Source organism: Hirundo rustica, chromosome 7 (genome assembly GCF_015227805.2).
Source record: "Hirundo rustica isolate bHirRus1 chromosome 7, bHirRus1.pri.v3, whole genome shotgun sequence".
NCBI lineage: Eukaryota > Metazoa > Chordata > Aves > Passeriformes > Hirundinidae > Hirundo > Hirundo rustica.
This window is the reverse complement of record NC_053456.1, coordinates 35,571,603-35,587,996: the sequence shown is the minus strand read 5'-3', so window position 1 is coordinate 35,587,996 and position 16,394 is coordinate 35,571,603. Positions and strand designations below refer to the sequence as shown.

Here is a 16,394-nt window from a genome sequence, read left to right as displayed (position 1 = left end):
GTCCCATCAAGACATAGCTCCCAAATCCATTGGGAATTTCATTTCAGAAGGAGATACCAGGATTTTACCGTGGCTGTCAGCAGCATTCTCCAGGTCGGGCTGCTGCAGAGAGAGAGTGTTAGAACCTGGGACTTAAACTAAACAGATTTCCTATAGGAAACACACACAAAATTACTTCGCTTCTAAAGTTACTTTTATAGACGTTTTCCCTGAGAAATATTTCTCCCTGGAAAAATAAATTCACAGGATGTAATTAAAACAGTTCTGTGCGTGCACTGGGCTGGCCCCCTTTAAGTGCTTCACCAAATGCACCAGCGAGGAAAGGAATGAAAGGCAGCTTTGTTGGGATCTATTAATGACAATCTGCATTAATTAGAAAATGAGACATTGTTCTCTTGGTTTATGGCTATGAAAATGTCTGCTAATAAGGCTGAGGCTGGAGTGCTCAGCTTCTGGGTTGTCTGTGCTGTTATAAGGCCCTGAAAAATCTAAATAATCTTTGATTTGTCAGATCCTGAGCTGACGAAGGCAATGGGAGTCAGATTCCATACCCTTGGGTTCTGGCAATAACCAGGTGCTGGTGACTGGGGGTTTTTTTGTTGTTTCTTTTTTTTTTTTTTTTTTTTTTTTTTTTTTTTTCTTCTTCTTCTTTTTGCCATTTTCTTTAGGTTTAGCTTTTAATTAGACAAACAAAAGAGTGAACTGTGTTTTATCAGAGCTTAACTTTCACTCCTTGAGGAACAAAGCCTTAATAGGTTTGTATGGATCCCCAATTAGGTATAATTATTATCTCTGCTCCTCTGCCCCAGCCCAGCCATGCGTAGCAAAACCAATCACCTCCCTTTGCAAACCTTTTTGAGTGCAGAAATAAAGCATTCTGTGATTCTGAAAGCTAAAATCACACCTTTCTAGCAGCATTTAAAAGTTTTTATTGCTATATTGCCGTCCTGATCACAAGTGAAATATGTTTTAATGTCCTTCAGGCACCGCTGGCTGTGTCTTCTGCATCTCTCAAGCACAGCAGGGTGACATTTCCAATGTATCTCCGCTGCATGACCTCCTTTTGAGTGGAGAAACAGGAACCTGGGGTCATTTGACAGAAGAAACACTGCATCACCAGTGGGAAGAGATGCTGTAAAAAGGACATTCAGAGTTATTTTTTCACAGAATCACGGATTTTGGGTTGGAAGGACCTTAAAGCTCACCCCATTCCATGGGCAGGGACACCTTCCACTACCCCAGGTTGCTCCAAGCCCTGTCCAAGCTGTCTTTGAACACTTCCAGAGATCCAGGAGCAGCCACAGCTTCTCTGAGCAACAAGACTGGAAGCTGAGTTTTGGTAACTGAAACATTTTAAGTAGCATCCCTGGAGCCACATCCAATTAAAAAAAGAGACAACATAAGCAGAGAAAAACGACTTGGAATACCTTGAAAGAGAAATCCCTTCCCTGGGAGGGAACGTGTGGAGCTGAGGGTTAATTTCAATTTCCTAATTAGCGAGTGGCAGCCAGGCCTCAATGGGAGCGGGACAAACAACGGGGGAAGTGTTTTGTGTTCACACCCCACCTCGGAGGTGGGCCAGCATCCAAGGCCTGCTGGAAAACAGGCAGGAATGCTGCTGCCTGGAATCCCGCTCAGAATTCCTGCGCCCCTCCTTCCCAAAGACACCTTTCTTTCCTTCCTCAGGGAACGGTCTGGAGCCCACAGCGCGCTCACGGAAATCGCAGCTAAAAAATGACTTTGGGGGTTCTTTTTTTAGTGCTGGGCTTTGAGTAGGGCGGAGGTGGTTCTTGCTTTGTTGGGTTTCATTAAGTCCCCCCTCAGCAGAGCAGCCCAGGGGCTTCTTTCCCCCCTTTTTGTTTCTCTGAGGGCTCCATTCAATAAATACACATCCGCTGCAGCCCGGCTTAATGAAATTGTGCGAGGCACTTCCAAGAGAAGGATGTTTATTTTTCTCTGCTGGTTCACCAAGATTGCTCCAGGTCCTGTGTGCCTGGAGTGCCACTCCATAAAGAGACCCTTGTGCCTGGGGCAGCCCTAAGTGCCTGCACTCACTCAAAGCTGGGATTCTCTAGCTGCGGAGCAGGCGGGTGGGCAGCTGTATTTTCAAGGAATTTCGGGGGGGTGTGGAAAGGTGTGCTGAGAGCATGGTGTTAAGGTGGGAAAGTCAAGCACTTGCAAGGCCAGAGCTGCCTGGAGAGCTGGCTTAATTCATCTGTTTATGTCTCCTATTTTTGCACAATCCCCTGCTTGCTGTATTTTCTCCTCTTTGACAGAATTTTGTCACCTTTGTGCTTTCTCCCTAGATGTCCAACACCGTGGAGCTCCTGATGCCTGTTCCTAGATGGATGCACCTCACAAACCACCTCCCCTGAGGGAGTATGGAGGTGTAGATGCTGCAGTGGGGTTCTTGATGAGCCTTTTGTCACTAATGCAGGTTTCTGACAGGGTTACTCGGTGCCGATCACAACAAATTTTGCAGCGGACCTTGTCTAAAACCTCACTCCCAAGGCACTGGGAACTGCATCCCTGGACGTGGATCTGGACTGCCTGGAATGCCTTCATGAATTGGACTGGATGATCTTCAAAGGTCCCTTCCAGCCCAAAGAATTCTAGAATTTCTATGGAATATTCACTGTTTGATGGGTTGGACTGGATGATCTTTAAAAGTCCCTTCCAGCCCGAACCATTCAATGATCTCCATGAAACATTCACTGTTGGACCTCTCTGTGTGTCAGGAACACTGGTTTGGGATGAAGTGGACAATGGCCACACTCCGGGGAAGTGGGAGGGATGTGGAATCACAGAATCAGTGAGTTGGAAGGAACCCACAAAGATCATAAAGGTCCAGCTCCTGTGCATGTTGAAAATGAGCTTTTCTCCTCCCCAGATCCTTCCCCCTCCCCCTGCCCTTCTTGCTTTTCCTTGAGTTATTTCTTCTGACAATTCCACAAGGGTGCCAAAATAAGTTGTTTGAGTGGCAAAAAACACAGAGGGGGTGGGAGTGAAAAAACCCTTTTCCAGTGTTATTTTCCCAACGAAATCTGAATATTTTTTTAAAGACGGGGGGAAAAAATACCCAAACAAATGGCTAAAAATACAAAGAGATCCCTTTTGTCTGCAAAACCCCTGGTGGGAGTTGGCCTGAAATGTTCCTGAGTGACTCATTCCTAGGCAGACCTTTGCCATGGATGGAAACTTATCCTCAGAAGATTTTCTGGTATTTTCTAACCTGCCTGTAAGGAGGTGTTTCCCTTGTAGACTGAGGTAAAGGAGGTGCCTGCTTCTCTTGATATTCCCACATCTGCCATCAAAGGATGGCTGTTTCTCCTAGAAAATGGTGATAAAAACTCCATTGGTGTTTTCCTTCCCTGCTGCAAACTTGTTCATGGTGATGGCCCTGGAGAAAAAATATCTGCAACTGTGCTTGATCCATGAACTGGGAACCTGTGGCCAGATCCTGCTGGAGATATGGGCACACTGGGCTGATGCATTTGAGTCCTTCATGCTCCTGAGGTGTTCCTGCAGCACAGCACACAAGGATTTCCAGAGCCTTTCACACCCTTAACGGACATAAATGATAGGAAAAGTATGAGAGAAAAGCAGGGAATCCCATAATTTAATTGGGAGAAATGAAAGGGGCGTGTAGGGCAATCACTGCCCTGTTTCCTTCTCAACAGGCAACCTCTGGGCAAGGCTGAAAATCCCAACCAAAATTCCAAGGATCAGAGGTGGCGTGACCCACGCCTCTCTGGGCACAACCAGTAGGGAACACTCCCTTTTTTGGGCCATTTTTCCTTAATGATGTTAATCCTGGTAGTTCTTCACTCAATTCTAGCCCTTTTCCCTCACTGTCAGGATGGATTGTCCCAGTTTCTTTGGGAGCAGCGGGGTGACTGTTCAGCTCTGTCTCATGATGAGGATGATGATGATGATGGGTGGGATTTTCTAGTCCCTGCCTTTCTGTGGTGTTGCGGTATAATCGCCACTCCACACCCTCCATTTTCCCCCAGTCAGGACTGAAGGAGCAAAGTGCTGATGGAAGGTTAAAATTCAGCTGGCTGATGCATCAGTGCTGCCTGTTTTCCCTCAGGACAGAGGCATTTAGGCCCATTTGCAGCAGAATTAAGTTCCTGGACTCCAAGCAACCTTTCTGTTGTCATCTTTGTGCTTCCAGTCCTAATGACATCCTGGATGCTGGAATTCAATTCTCCTCCCATCTCTCATTCCTATTTTCTGTTGTTAATGCACACCTTCATGGCCCCTTCAGGAACTACACCAATTCCCCAGAAAAACGTCGGGCTGTGCTAAAAACAGGGGGATGAGGGATTTTTTTCCCCCCACCTCTTTCCCCACAGATGCATTTATCACTAAGGCAACTTCACTTGAGAGTTCACTACAAATCCAAGCCGATGGCTTAGATCCAGGCAGGGAGAAGTTTTATGGACTGAGCTAAGCGTGAATTACACTTCTGGTCACGGCATTTTTTTTTTTTTTTTCTTCCTTTCTTTCTTTTTGTTCACTGTGACCCTGGCATGGAAGCGGTTGCAATTGTAAAGTATTTCATAATGCAGCTTTTTTCCTCCTGCTTGGAAGGTCTGGGAGGAACCTGGGTGGATTTAAAAGGTGTGGTGCCCCTGGAAAAGGGCGTTGGAGGTGGTGGTGGTGGTGAGACTAACCACAGGTTTTGGGACCAGGCATAAATCATTGTCCTTTTCAGTCAAGGCACCCAAGATGTCCATGTTTATCCAGGAATGAGAGGGAGGGAGGTGCATTTTCCTCTCAGTCTGGCACTAAATGCAACCACTGGCTTCATTCCAGGGAGTAAAAGCTGTGGATTAACAGGAGTTCACCCCTGCCCCCTCTTTTCCCCTCGGCCACATTCAGGTGAGGCAATTTCTCCAGTGGCATGGGAGAGGGGATGGGAAGGGAAGGGAAGGGAAGGGAAGGGAAGGGAAGGGAAGGGAAGGGAAGGGAAGGGAAGGGAAGGGAAGGGAAGGGAAGGGAAGGGAAGGGAAGGGAAGGGAAGGGAAGGGAAGGGAAGGGAAGGGAAGGGAAGGGAAGGGAAAGGAAGGGAAAGGAAGGGAAAGGAAGGGAAAGGAAGGGAAGGGAAGGGAAGGAGCAGGGTCTGGTGGGGAAAGGACTCTGGTGGGGCCCCAGTGGATGGGCTGGTTCCTTTCCTGATTCTGTTTCTAGAAAACTCCTTGTTTTGCTTGGAGCATGAGGATGGGGAGTTGGGGAGTGTGTCTGCTCAGGAGGGGCAGTGGGAAATCTTAGTGAATGTGGAGGGGGTGGTTGAGGGATCCTCTGGAGCAGCAGGAGGGGTTTTATTTGCTTTATTTATTTGATTAATTAATTAATTTTAGGGTTTTTTTTTTTACATTGCTTCAGGGTTAGGAGCTGGAGAACAGGTCTTGCCTAGCAGGTGAGCCAGCATGTGTTGGATAAGTGGCTATTTTGAGACCCTGGAAGCCTGCTCCTGGAAGCTCCAGTTTCTGTGTGGATTGCCAGCAGCCTGTGGTCCTGACCTTGGTACATCTAGTAGGAGCAGTCAGGATATGCAGGACAAAATGATTTCTCCAGACCTGGAAAAAGCATTTCCCAGGTCTTCCCCAAATGGTGAGCTGCTTGCAAATTTCCACTTCCCCACTGCAGACACTTAGAGCGATATAAATTGGCAGAGTTTAGTGCATTTCCCCATGGGATTTCTCTGAAACCCCTATGGATTCCCAGAGCTGGAGGCTGAGTCTGCACAGTCACTCCCTCCCACCACCACAGCACAAGAACTCGTCAGGACAATTTGGGATGGGCTGCTTTTCACATGCATTTAAGGAAAAGTGGAAAAAAAGGAAAAAAAAAAAAAAAAGAAAAAGAAAAAGAAAAAAAGGAGAGAGTAAAAGCCTGGTTCAGGAGCTAAACTGCTGGAAAATCTAGTGGGATTGTAAAAACTTTCTGTCTTCATTGCAGCAAGAACTGAAAGAATCTCGGGTGTGCCTCATCCAGTGGCATAAGGGCTGCAGTCAGGGGAAGGTGGCAGTGCTAGTGGATCTGAAATTCCCATCAATCCTATCCCCTTCTGATCTTCCAGCAGGCAAAGGGAATGGGTTGGATTTGCAGATCGTGCCTCTCTCCTGCGTGTTCCTCGAGCCCAAATTACAATAGTTCTAGGAAGCCGGGTTTGCGGCAAGAGTTTGGCGTCTGTGGAGGGATATCCTGCCACAGAGCAGCAGGAGTGGGGAGGGAGGGATGGATGGATGGATGGATGACCACCATTCCCTGCTGCCACCGGAGACTCAAAAATGTGCACTCAGAAGCTGAGGGTGTGTTTTAAGTGCTTGGAGAGCAATAATAAGGATACGAAGCTATTAGAGAATGTTCAAAGAAAGGTCACAAAGATGGTGAAAGGAATAGAGAGAATGAAGATGGTGAAGGGATGAGGAACAGCTGAAGGCACTTGGCTTATTCAGCTGGAGAAGAGGAGGAGGAGAGAGAGAGACAAGGGAGGAGATCTCAGCATGGCCTGCATCTTCCTCCCAAGGGACAGCTCCAGTCTCTGCTCTCTGTGGCCAGGGACAGCACCCGAGGGAGCAGCTGGAGCTGTGCCAGGGCAGGGTCAGGCTGGAGATCGGGAAAAGGCTCTTCTCCCAGAGGCTGCTGGGCACATTAGAGGCTCCCCAGAGAATGGACAGCCCCAGGCTGACAGAGCTCCAGGAACTCTCAGGGATGGGTGGGATTGTTGAAGCGTCCTGGGCAGGGCTGCACTTGTGGATCCCTTCCGAGTGAAGATCCCGCAAACTGCGCTGCGGGAAAACCGAGAATCCAAACAGGAAAATGACCAGAAACGGGGAGAAGAAGAGCCCAATAAAAGCTGCGGGGAACTGTGCGATCCCTGCCGCAGCCGCCCGAGCTCCGCTGGCGCCCGCAGCGGGAGGAGGGAGCCGCAATTCCCTGAGGGAAACAAGCGGCGGCGGCGCGGCTTTGGAGGAGAGGCCGCGGGGCCGGCGGGGAGAGTCCACCTTAACGGGAGCAGGAAGCGAACCGGGGCCAATCAGGCCGGGAATGGAGGCCGGGAAGGAGGGGCCGGGGGAGGGCCGGGGGAGGGCCGGGGCAGGGCGAGCGGGGCCGGCGGGGTGCGATGGCGGAGGGCGGGGACGCGCCCGCCCCGGGCAGGTACCGTGGGCAGGGGGCTCGGCGGGGGCGGCCGTGCCGGGGGACGGCGGGGTGACACCCCCCCCCTTTGCCGGCCCTTTCTCATCCCGCTGTGTGCTTCTCTCCAGCGCAGGTCGCAACCTGAAGGAATGGCTGCGGGAGCAGTTCTGCGACCACCCTCTGGAGCACTGCGAGGACACCCGGCTGCACGACGCGGCCTTCGTGGGGGACCTGCCCACCCTGCGCAGCCTGCTGCAGGACGAGAGCTTCCAGAGGTGGGCATGCAGCCCTGGGGACGCGGCCCCGCCGCTTGCCCGCTCCCCCCGCAGCGCGCGGGGTGTCCCGCATCCCGCCCGCATCCCACCCGCATCCCACCCGCATCCCGCCCGCATCCCACGGACCGCGCGGGCAGGGAGCTTAAAGAGCATCCAGTCCCACTCCTGCCATGGGCAGGGACGCCTGCCGCTATTCCAGGGTGCTCCAAGCCCCGTCCAGCCTGGCCTGGGACACCTCCAGGGATGGGGGTTGTTATGGGAGAGGTGTCAGGGAGGATGCTTCACTCACCGTCCTCACAGCTGCGCCTTTTAGGGACTCCCTCCTCGGCCCTTTTTTCTTGTGAGAGGTGTCAGGGTGTTTTTCCCACTGTTCCCACAGCCTGCACCTTTTGGGGACTCCCATCCTACCCGCTGTTTTTGGGGAGAGGTGTTTCCTAGGATGTTCTCACTGTCCCCCCAGCCTGCGCCTTCTGGTGACCCCCATCTCGTCCCATTTTTCCATAGCATGGTGTGGGTTGGAAGGGATCTTACAGCTCATCTTATCCCACCCCCTGCCACAGGCAGGGACACCTTCCACTATCGCAGGTTGCTCCAAACCCTGTCCAGCCTGGCCTTGGACAATTCCGGGGACAGGGATTTTTATGGGAGAGGTGTCAGGGTGGGAGGATGCTCTCCTTTCCCCCAGATCGTTCCCCTGGTTTCCCAGGAGGCAGATCTCACAGCAGCTCATGAGGCTGTGGCAGCTGTGCATGAGCTCTTTTCAGATCAGGATAGGAATGTGATACCAGGAAAACGGAAGCCTACGGATAATGGGAAAAACATACAAAAGGGATTACAATCAACTATAAACCTGAAACACCCCATGTTACAAAATCTGTCCAGTGCTAAACCCCATGACTGTGGGGATAGTTAATTAATTTTCCTGCATCATGGAGAAATCTGCTTAGAGTGCTAAATGTTTCCCAGCCTCCAAAAAAAGGTGTTATTTCAGCAAAAAATGAGAATGAGCCAGTCCTTCTTTCTGCTACCTGGGCGGCTGGGGCTCTTGGGAACCTTGGGCTGAGGGGTTTTTGTAGGAAGAAGCAGAGTTTGACAGGAAGGTGGGGTCCACAGCTCCATTCCACAGGTGAGGAGTGAGCAGAGAAGTGATCGCTTGAATTTGGAGGTAGATATGGACCTCAAAGCTCATCCATTCCACCCCTGCCATGGGCAGCGACGCCTTCCACTGGACCAGGTAGCTCCAAGCCCTGTCCGGCCTGGACTTGGGCACTTCCAGGAATGGAGCAGGCACAGCTTCTCTGAGTTAGCAGTTTGGGGTATCTCCTCCCTTTAAAAAGGAACAAAAGGGAGAGGTTAGGTTTTTTGGTTGTTTTTTTTTTTAACAGGTGATTTTTGAGTCAGGGTTTGTGCAGGTGTGCAGCTCCTGGCACAACTAAAGCCCACCATCCAAACACTGCTCTGCTTCATCCGTCCAGGCAGCCTCTGTCAGGTGATTGACGGGAGCTTTTTGGGGCTGCTAAAGGGGCCAGAAATCAGAGAGTCATACCCTGAATGGAAGGGACCCACAAGGATTATCCAGTCCAACCCCTGGCCCTGCACAGACACCCCAACAACCCCACCCTGTGCATCCCTGAGGGCAGCATCCAAATGCTCCTGGAGCTCCGGCAGCCTCGGGGCCAGGCCCTTTCCCTGGGGAGCCTGGGCAGTGCCCAAGCTTCCAGGGGGCACCCTCCTCGAGGGAACGGGGGCTTCTCTAACTGCGTTGTCCCCCTCAACGCAGCCGGATCAACGAGAAGTCGGTGTGGTGCTGCGGGTGGCTGCCCTGCACCCCGCTGCGCATCGCGGCCACCGCCGGCCACGGCCCCTGCGTCGACTTCCTGCTGCGCAAAGGGGCCGAGATCGACCTGGTGGACGTCAAGGGGCAGACAGCCCTCTACGTGGCCGTGGTCAACGGGCACCTGGAATGTGCCAAGATCCTGCTGGAGGCTGGCGCTGATCCCAACGGCAGCCGGCACCACCGCAGCACCCCGGTGTACCACGCGGCACGGGTGGGGCGTGCCGACATCCTGCGGGAGCTCATCAGGTCAGAGCTCGGGGCTGGGCTCTGGGCTGCCTCTCCCTTTTCCTCCTCCCTTGGGATCCCTTCCCTCCTCAGCTGGTTGCAGCTTCCTCACCTCTTGAACTGGAGAGGAGAGGGTGGAGGGATGCCCAAAGGGACGTCCTTGGATTTCCTGTCGCTTGGCCTTACCAGCGGGTCTGTTCCCACCTGTTCCAATCCAAGCCCGAGAGAGGAGTCTCCTGTTCTGAGCCCGCCATCCAGTCAGATCCGAACCTGGCGATCCCCCCTGCTTCCACCATGCTTCTGACTGGAGTTTGGAGGGAGGTGGATTCCCCTAAAAAATCTCCCTGGGTGTTTGGTTTTCCCTCAGGAGACTCCCTCGGCAGCGCCAGCAGGGCTCAGGGTGTATCAGGAGGCTGTGGGAACTTGAATTGCTCCTTCTTTGGCGTGCCCTGATTATTCCTTCTTTTTAAATTGGAAGGTTTCTGTCCAAGGGATCGTGCTGGACAGCTGTGTGGGCCATGGATGCCAAATAATAAGGGATCATAATGAGAAAATGTAGGTTGTAGGGAGAAATAGGGGAAGAGGAGAAAGTTGAAGGAAACCCTTTGATGACCTCAAATGCTAGAAAATGACAAAAGGATTTGAATAGGAAAAGATTCAAAACCCTTGGGAATTTTCTTCCTTTTTTGAATTTTCATATAAGTGCTGCTTTGAGGAAGAAGGGGAGATAATCCCCCGCTCCTTGCTTCTTTCCCAACAAGCTGAGAGGAGGATGTTCCCATCAGCACGGGCTTGTTGATACAGGGTTCAACTCGCTGCATTCCCAAAAATCTCCCATGTTCTCTCCACCCAGGCAGGGTGAAATGTAGCAAATGGTATTTCAGCAGCACAGGGAGGGCTGATGCCTTGATTTATGTGTCTGCTCCTTGGGATACCTCACCAGCAATATTAAAAGCAAAATTTTGGACAACTTTCAGGATTAAAAATTAACTGGAGTTTGTCCAATCTCTTTTTATTAGGCAATGTCTCTCCCAAGGCTGCTAAGCTAATACCAAATTGTCAGATTGCCCAAAATTGCAAATATCTCTGAGTAGGGATTTCACAGATCTTTTCAGAGTTACTTAGTGAAAAATGAAGCCTTTACGTTATGGGGATTTTTAAAATGTTGAATCTACAGGATTTGGCAAGGGGAGTGCAACGAGGAAGACACTTTTCCTGAGGCAGGAGGGAATATTTTGAGAGAACCTGAACCCAGTCAGGTTTGCTGCAGGTGTCTAAACATCACCTGGTCTGAAAATCCCATGGTAGCACTGTTGGGATCCCTAGGCATTCCTACAAGTGCTGAACCAAGGAAGAGGTGAAATCCCATCCATCAATAGTAAATCCGCACGTGGCTATGGAATGGGGATCCATTTTACTGGGAGGCTGCTGGAAATATTTAAGGTTCTAATGCCAGGGTATAAATGACATTCCTCATAATTTGGGGTCATGCTGTAGTGGGATCCGCTGCTAGCTGCAGTGGAACTGAGGGTAGCAAGGATGAGAGGATCCTTTTGCCTTTGGCTAAAGCTGGGAAAAAGAGAGCTGCCAGATCAGCCCCATCCTCAGGTGCGTGCCTGGCCCTGCTAAAAGTAGAATTTGGGGGTTTGTTTTGAGTTGAGGGCTTCCACTGAGAATTTTGATGGGGAAAGAAGGGACTGAAATGAAGAGAGATCTGCTGTCTGCTCAGGAGGCAGTGGCCTTACAACAGCCCTGTGGAAGTCCCAAAGCAGCACAGATAACTCTGTCCAAATGCTTGTGTAATCTGATTTTAAGGGAAAAAATACACTTTTTGCCATTTGCAGCTCTGAGAGGACTCTGTCAGTGCTTGTTCTGGGTGTGCTTAATTTAAATGAGACTCTTCCCATGCTCAGAACTGAAAGTTTTGGTTAAATATTTGCCGAATAGGGGGCAGTCCCCTCTGGTTTCAGCAAGAACTGTGCCTGCCTTGAGGTAGGATTTGTCCCTAGGTATTGTCCTTAGTTTTATGAACTCTTGAAAGGAATATAATGCTATCTAGGAAAAACCCAGTTCTGAGTGCTCAGTTTGCAATTTGGGGAGGGGGGCTGGTAGGTGAAGGATCCTCTTCTCCATCTGTGGGTAGAATGGACAGGGCTTTGCGATTAAAACCAGCTACTCCTTAGGGATTGTGTTGTCTTCCTCCTTCTTCCCATCCAAGCTGCGTGGGAGGAACATGGAATTACTGTCCCCACTGCCCGAGGGAGTTCCCAGCAGAATCCAGCTCATTCAGGAGCAGGGGTTTTGTCACGGATGTTTCACTGTGGAGCGCAGATTCCTGTTTCCATTTCCCTGCTGTTTGGGATCGAGTGCCTGTGTTGCTTTTTTGGCCCCTTTTATCCTGGTAGGGAAGTTATTTCAGCACCCCTTTTCAGTGGAGTCATCTGGAAACATCCCTGCTCCCCAGGCAGCTCGTTAGCATCCAGCATTACGTGGTGCTGGCTCGGGGCAGAGCCATCCCTTGTGCCAAGACACGAGAGGAGAGAAAATTCAACTAAAGATTCCTGGGGAGAGATAAGGAATGGGAGAGATAAGGAAGGGGAGAGATCACTCACTAAATATCATCATGGGCAAAACAGACTCAACTTGGGGGTATCAGTTTAATTTATTCCTGATAAAGTCAGGGTAATGAGAAGTGGAATAAATCTTAAAAAACACCTTTCCCCACCCCTCCCTCCCTCTCAATCTCTACCTGTTCCCCCTCATCCAACACGGGGGAGGCTTCTGAAAGAAGCCACGGCTGTACCCTCCCACCATCAAAACGTGGCCATGCAAACCCAGTCCATCAGGAGGACAAGAATGATGCTATTCCTCCTCTCTTCAAATCCCAGGCTGTTGTGAGCAGGGAAACATCTTTGCTTCTGGGAGATGAGACTGCGTTGGCCGCCTTGTCCGCACTCAGAAGCGCTGCCAGGCCCATCTGAGGGCAGGGATGGGCGGGTTCCAGAGGTTCTCACTCTGCCCCTGCCCTTCAGCCTCATCCCTTGCCATTCCCAACCCTCCCCTCCTCTTCCTGGAGCAGGTACGGCGCGGACGTGGACGTGAACCACCAGCTGGCGTCGCGCGGGCCGGGGCAGGCGCTGCGGCCGCTGACCACGCTGGTCGTGTGTCCCCTGTACATCAGCGCTGCCTACCACAACCTGCCCTGCTTCCGCCTGCTGCTCCAGGCGGGAGCCAACCCGGATTTTAACTGCTGCGGGCCCGTCAACGTGCAGGGCTTCTCGCGGGGCTCGCCCGTGTGCGTGCTGGACGCCGTCCTGCGGCACGGCTGCGAGCCGGCCTTCGTCCGCCTCCTCATTGACTTTGGAGCGGATCTCAGCCTCGTCAAGGTGGAGGCCTTGGGAGTTGAGGCCACGGGGAGGGTCAAGGTGAACGCCGAGGCGCTGGAGGTGTTCAAAGAAGCAAGGGGTGAGTGGGTGTGGGTCCCTGGAGCGGTGCCACGGATGCGGGAGAGCTCTTTGGAGGGGTTGTTTGGAAGGGAAGGTGCTGCTGAGGTGGTGGGGTGGGTATTGCTGTCCTCACTGCTTCAGCAATTAGATAATGGAGTCTAACAAGCTGACGAACAAAGCGTTAATGACTTCTCCACTCCCTGATTTTCCCTTGTTGCATTTTGTACCTTCACACGGTGTTTTCCCCTCTTGTGTCCTTCAGCAGCCCAACCTCTGTCTGTTACTTTGTCATCTCTCCCAGCTCTTTTCTATTGCCTGCTCATGTAGGCAAGGCTTAGGGGTCCTATCCAAGCTGGGCTTTGGAGCTGTGGATCATCAGTGGCATCCAGTTCTCCAGAGCCACATGGGTGTGTCCCAACTGTTCCTGTGTGACCCTGGCCTCTGGATGCCAGAGGGAGTTTAATCTGGACAGACTACTTGCGAAGGGAGGGCACAAACGGTGGTAAAAAGGGGCAGGAGGAAGCTCGTATGGAGGTGGAAAAAGGTGGGGAAAACTGCAGCACCTCAGAAACGCACCTGGTAAAGGCTGCAGCTTCGCACCAGGGGCGGAAGTGGGGTTTCCCTCTTGAACTCCAGAGAAATTCCAAAGGGATTCAGGCTGTGGGGTACAACTCCTATCCCCAGGTTACTCAGCTCTGCATGGGCCTGGTTTTCAAACCTGCCTGGGCTTCTGCTGAGGAAGGCTGACATAAGCTGGAGTTCCACTCGGTTTGGGATTAGAAGGCAAATGGGACTCCTCAGGTGCAGCATATGGGATAATGGAGTGATGCCATGGAGGTCCAGTTCCTGAATCAACATGAGCACCACCATCTCCTTGTCCCTGTGCTGGAAGAGCTCTCCATGGGCTCAAAGGAAAGCTGGGATAAGGCCTGAGCTGGCCATCAGTGCTGTTGTTTCCCAGGGGATGGGTGAGGAAAAGATACGATCTACATAATTTTAGAATGATTCAAATAGAACCATGGAGTTGGAAGGGATCCACAAGGATCAAAGTCTAGGAGTCACTTTAGCACAGACACTCCAGCAGTCCCACCCTGCGCATCCCTGAGTGTTGTCCAAATGCTCCTGGAGCCCTGGCAGCCTCGGGGCTGTGACCGTTCCCTGGGGAGTCTGGGCAGTGCCCCAGGACCCTCTAGGGGAAGAACATTTGTCTAATATCCAACGTAAACCCCCCTGACACAGCTCCAGCTGTTCCCTCAGGTCCTGCTGTGGGCTGGGCAGTGATGGCCTCCCTGCTCGCTGGCCCATCCAGCCTCCAGCTGGCCCTTCCGAGCTGCCCGTGGGGCAGCTGCTCCAAATCCAGACGGTTCAGCCTCCTCACGAGGCGGGATTTCTGCACACTCTGCTCTCCTGCCCCGCCACGGTGTTGCTGTTCTCCCTCTCTCTTTCCCCAGTAATTCTTCCCTGTGTTTTTCCTTGCAGGCCGCACCCGGAGCCTCTTGTCTCTGTGCCGCATAACTGTACGGAGAATCCTTGGCAAATCCCGCCTGGATCTGATCCATAGCCTCCCAGTCCCAGACCCCATTAAACAATTTTTACTCCACGAAAACAGTTAAAGGGCGACTGGCTGCTTTTGGGGACAGTTTGACTTGGTAAATGAGTGCCCTGACGGAGCCAGGTGCCAATCCTGCCCCTTTCCCCCTCATGGAGTGCACATAATTCCCTGCTCCTGTGGATTTTTTTTCCCCTCCAGATTTAGGGTGCAGCAGTTCTGTGTGTTTTATCTCCCTGAGGAGAGGCTGCTAAACGTGTGGGTGCTGCTGGAGTAAATACAATATATCCTGTAGCTGTTGGCAAGTGTGTAACCTCTGTTACTGATCTGTGTCACACACACACACACCTGGGGTCTCTGTGGCATTTCTGTGTGTGGAGTGTCCCTACTTTACTACTTTTCCCATCACACCACATAAAACCAGAAGTTCCTACCTACGTTTTACTCCATATTCCACAGTAAGACCAGAGAAAACCCACCCAGGTCCACATAACAGGTCTGGTTTTTTTGCATTGTGGAAAAGGGAGAAAAAAGGGGGTTTTTTTTGAGGACTTGGGAGATTTTGTGCTTCTAATCACAGTGTTGCATCCAGCAGCCTGTGCTCCTCTGATTTCTGGTGCCTCTTCATGCCACAAACTCCGAGAAGAGTCATTCTGCAGGGAGTCAGCAGGCTTTTCTTGGGATCTCAGGGTCAGCCAGTGGCGTGGTCAGTACAGAGGAATCGTCAGAACAGCAACTTCAGAAGGACAGAGAGGATGGTGCCTCAAGATCTTGGGAAAAATCTCAGGTGATAATTGGAACTTGCTTTAACTTTACCGATTCAAGTAAAGTGGCTGTGTTACAAGGGTTTTTGTTTTGTTTTGTTTTGGTTTTTTTTGTTTTGGATGATTTTTCTTTGCTAGCTCTTCTTCCCATGCTCATCCAGCTGGCAAAGGCAATTTTCCAGATGCGACCTTAAAAGATCAGAAAATCCCAGCCTGGTTTGGGTTGGAAGGGACCTTAAAGCTTACCTAGGTCCAAGCCCCTGCCATGGGCAGGGACACCTTCCACTATCCCAGGCCCTATCCTTGGACTCTATGGATTTACCATGTAGGTCTCAACACTGGTTCCAAAATGCTCCTTTCCCAGAGGCATAAATAAATGCAAAAGCAAACCGAAGCAAAGGATATTTCCAGGCCTTCTCCAGGTGAGATGCAGTGGATGTGGAGCTGTGGGCAGGTGAGGAGTTCTGCACCATTCCCTTCCCTTCCCAGGCCTGCAGCTGGTTTCGGTTTTCCTGGCGCTGGCAGCCAGTTGTGCACTGGCTTTATAGATGTGTGAACATGCCTGGGAGATGCAAACAGGTTGTAAAGCCTCTTGGCACCTTGCTGGGGGATCCATAATGGTTTGCAGGAGCTTACCATGATCCCGAGCTCCAGTATGGGGACGCAGAAAATGAGATGTGCTCTCTTGAGAAAATGCCATGGAAACAGCTTTTGGGGTTTGTTTTTCCCTGAGGATTTTTACTTGGTTTGTAAGTGGAACTCCCAGTTGGGGTGAAGGTGGTAGGATGGATCTGGGGAGAGCTGGAAGGACCCACAAGGATCATGGAATCCAACACCTGTCCCTGCGCGGACACCTCAACAGTCCCACCCTCTGCTTCTCTGAGAGCATTGTCCAAACGCTCCTGGAGCTCTGGCAGCCTTGTGGCTGTGACCATTCCCCGTTCCTGTGCTCAGCCACCCTCTAGATGGTGGTTCTGCCTGGAATGAGCTGCAGTGAAATGCCTCAGTGGGAATGTCAGAGGGTGGCCCAAAGGAATTGAGGGAATTGACTCAGCTCAGTGCTTGATGTAAGTCCGGTCTATAATTGAAGCTGAGCCTGTTGCAATGTTAATTAGAGATCGCATCCAAAGGATTCCCCTGAGCACGGAT

The 16,394-nt window shown here is 51.4% G+C and overlaps 1 protein-coding gene across 2 annotated transcripts; it reads left to right on the top strand.

Annotated features, from left to right (window-relative positions):
* The first annotated feature begins 7,116 nt into the window (after window positions 1–7,116).
* ASB1 (ankyrin repeat and SOCS box containing 1) lies at window positions 7,117–15,325 on the top strand. Of its 2 annotated transcripts, XM_040070356.1 has the most exons (5): window positions 7,117–7,170; window positions 7,278–7,424; window positions 9,205–9,507; window positions 12,566–12,951; window positions 14,412–15,325. In XM_040070356.1, exons 1-5 carry the CDS (start codon window positions 7,136–7,138, stop codon window positions 14,543–14,545), a joined length of 1,005 nt encoding a protein of 334 aa, XP_039926290.1. In that variant the 5' UTR covers window positions 7,117–7,135; the 3' UTR covers window positions 14,546–15,325. The 2 variants fall into 2 exon arrangements, with proteins under 2 accessions (XP_039926290.1, XP_058277387.1); XM_058421404.1 differs by lacking the exon at window positions 9,205–9,507.
* The last annotated feature ends 1,069 nt before the right edge of the window (window positions 15,326–16,394 follow it).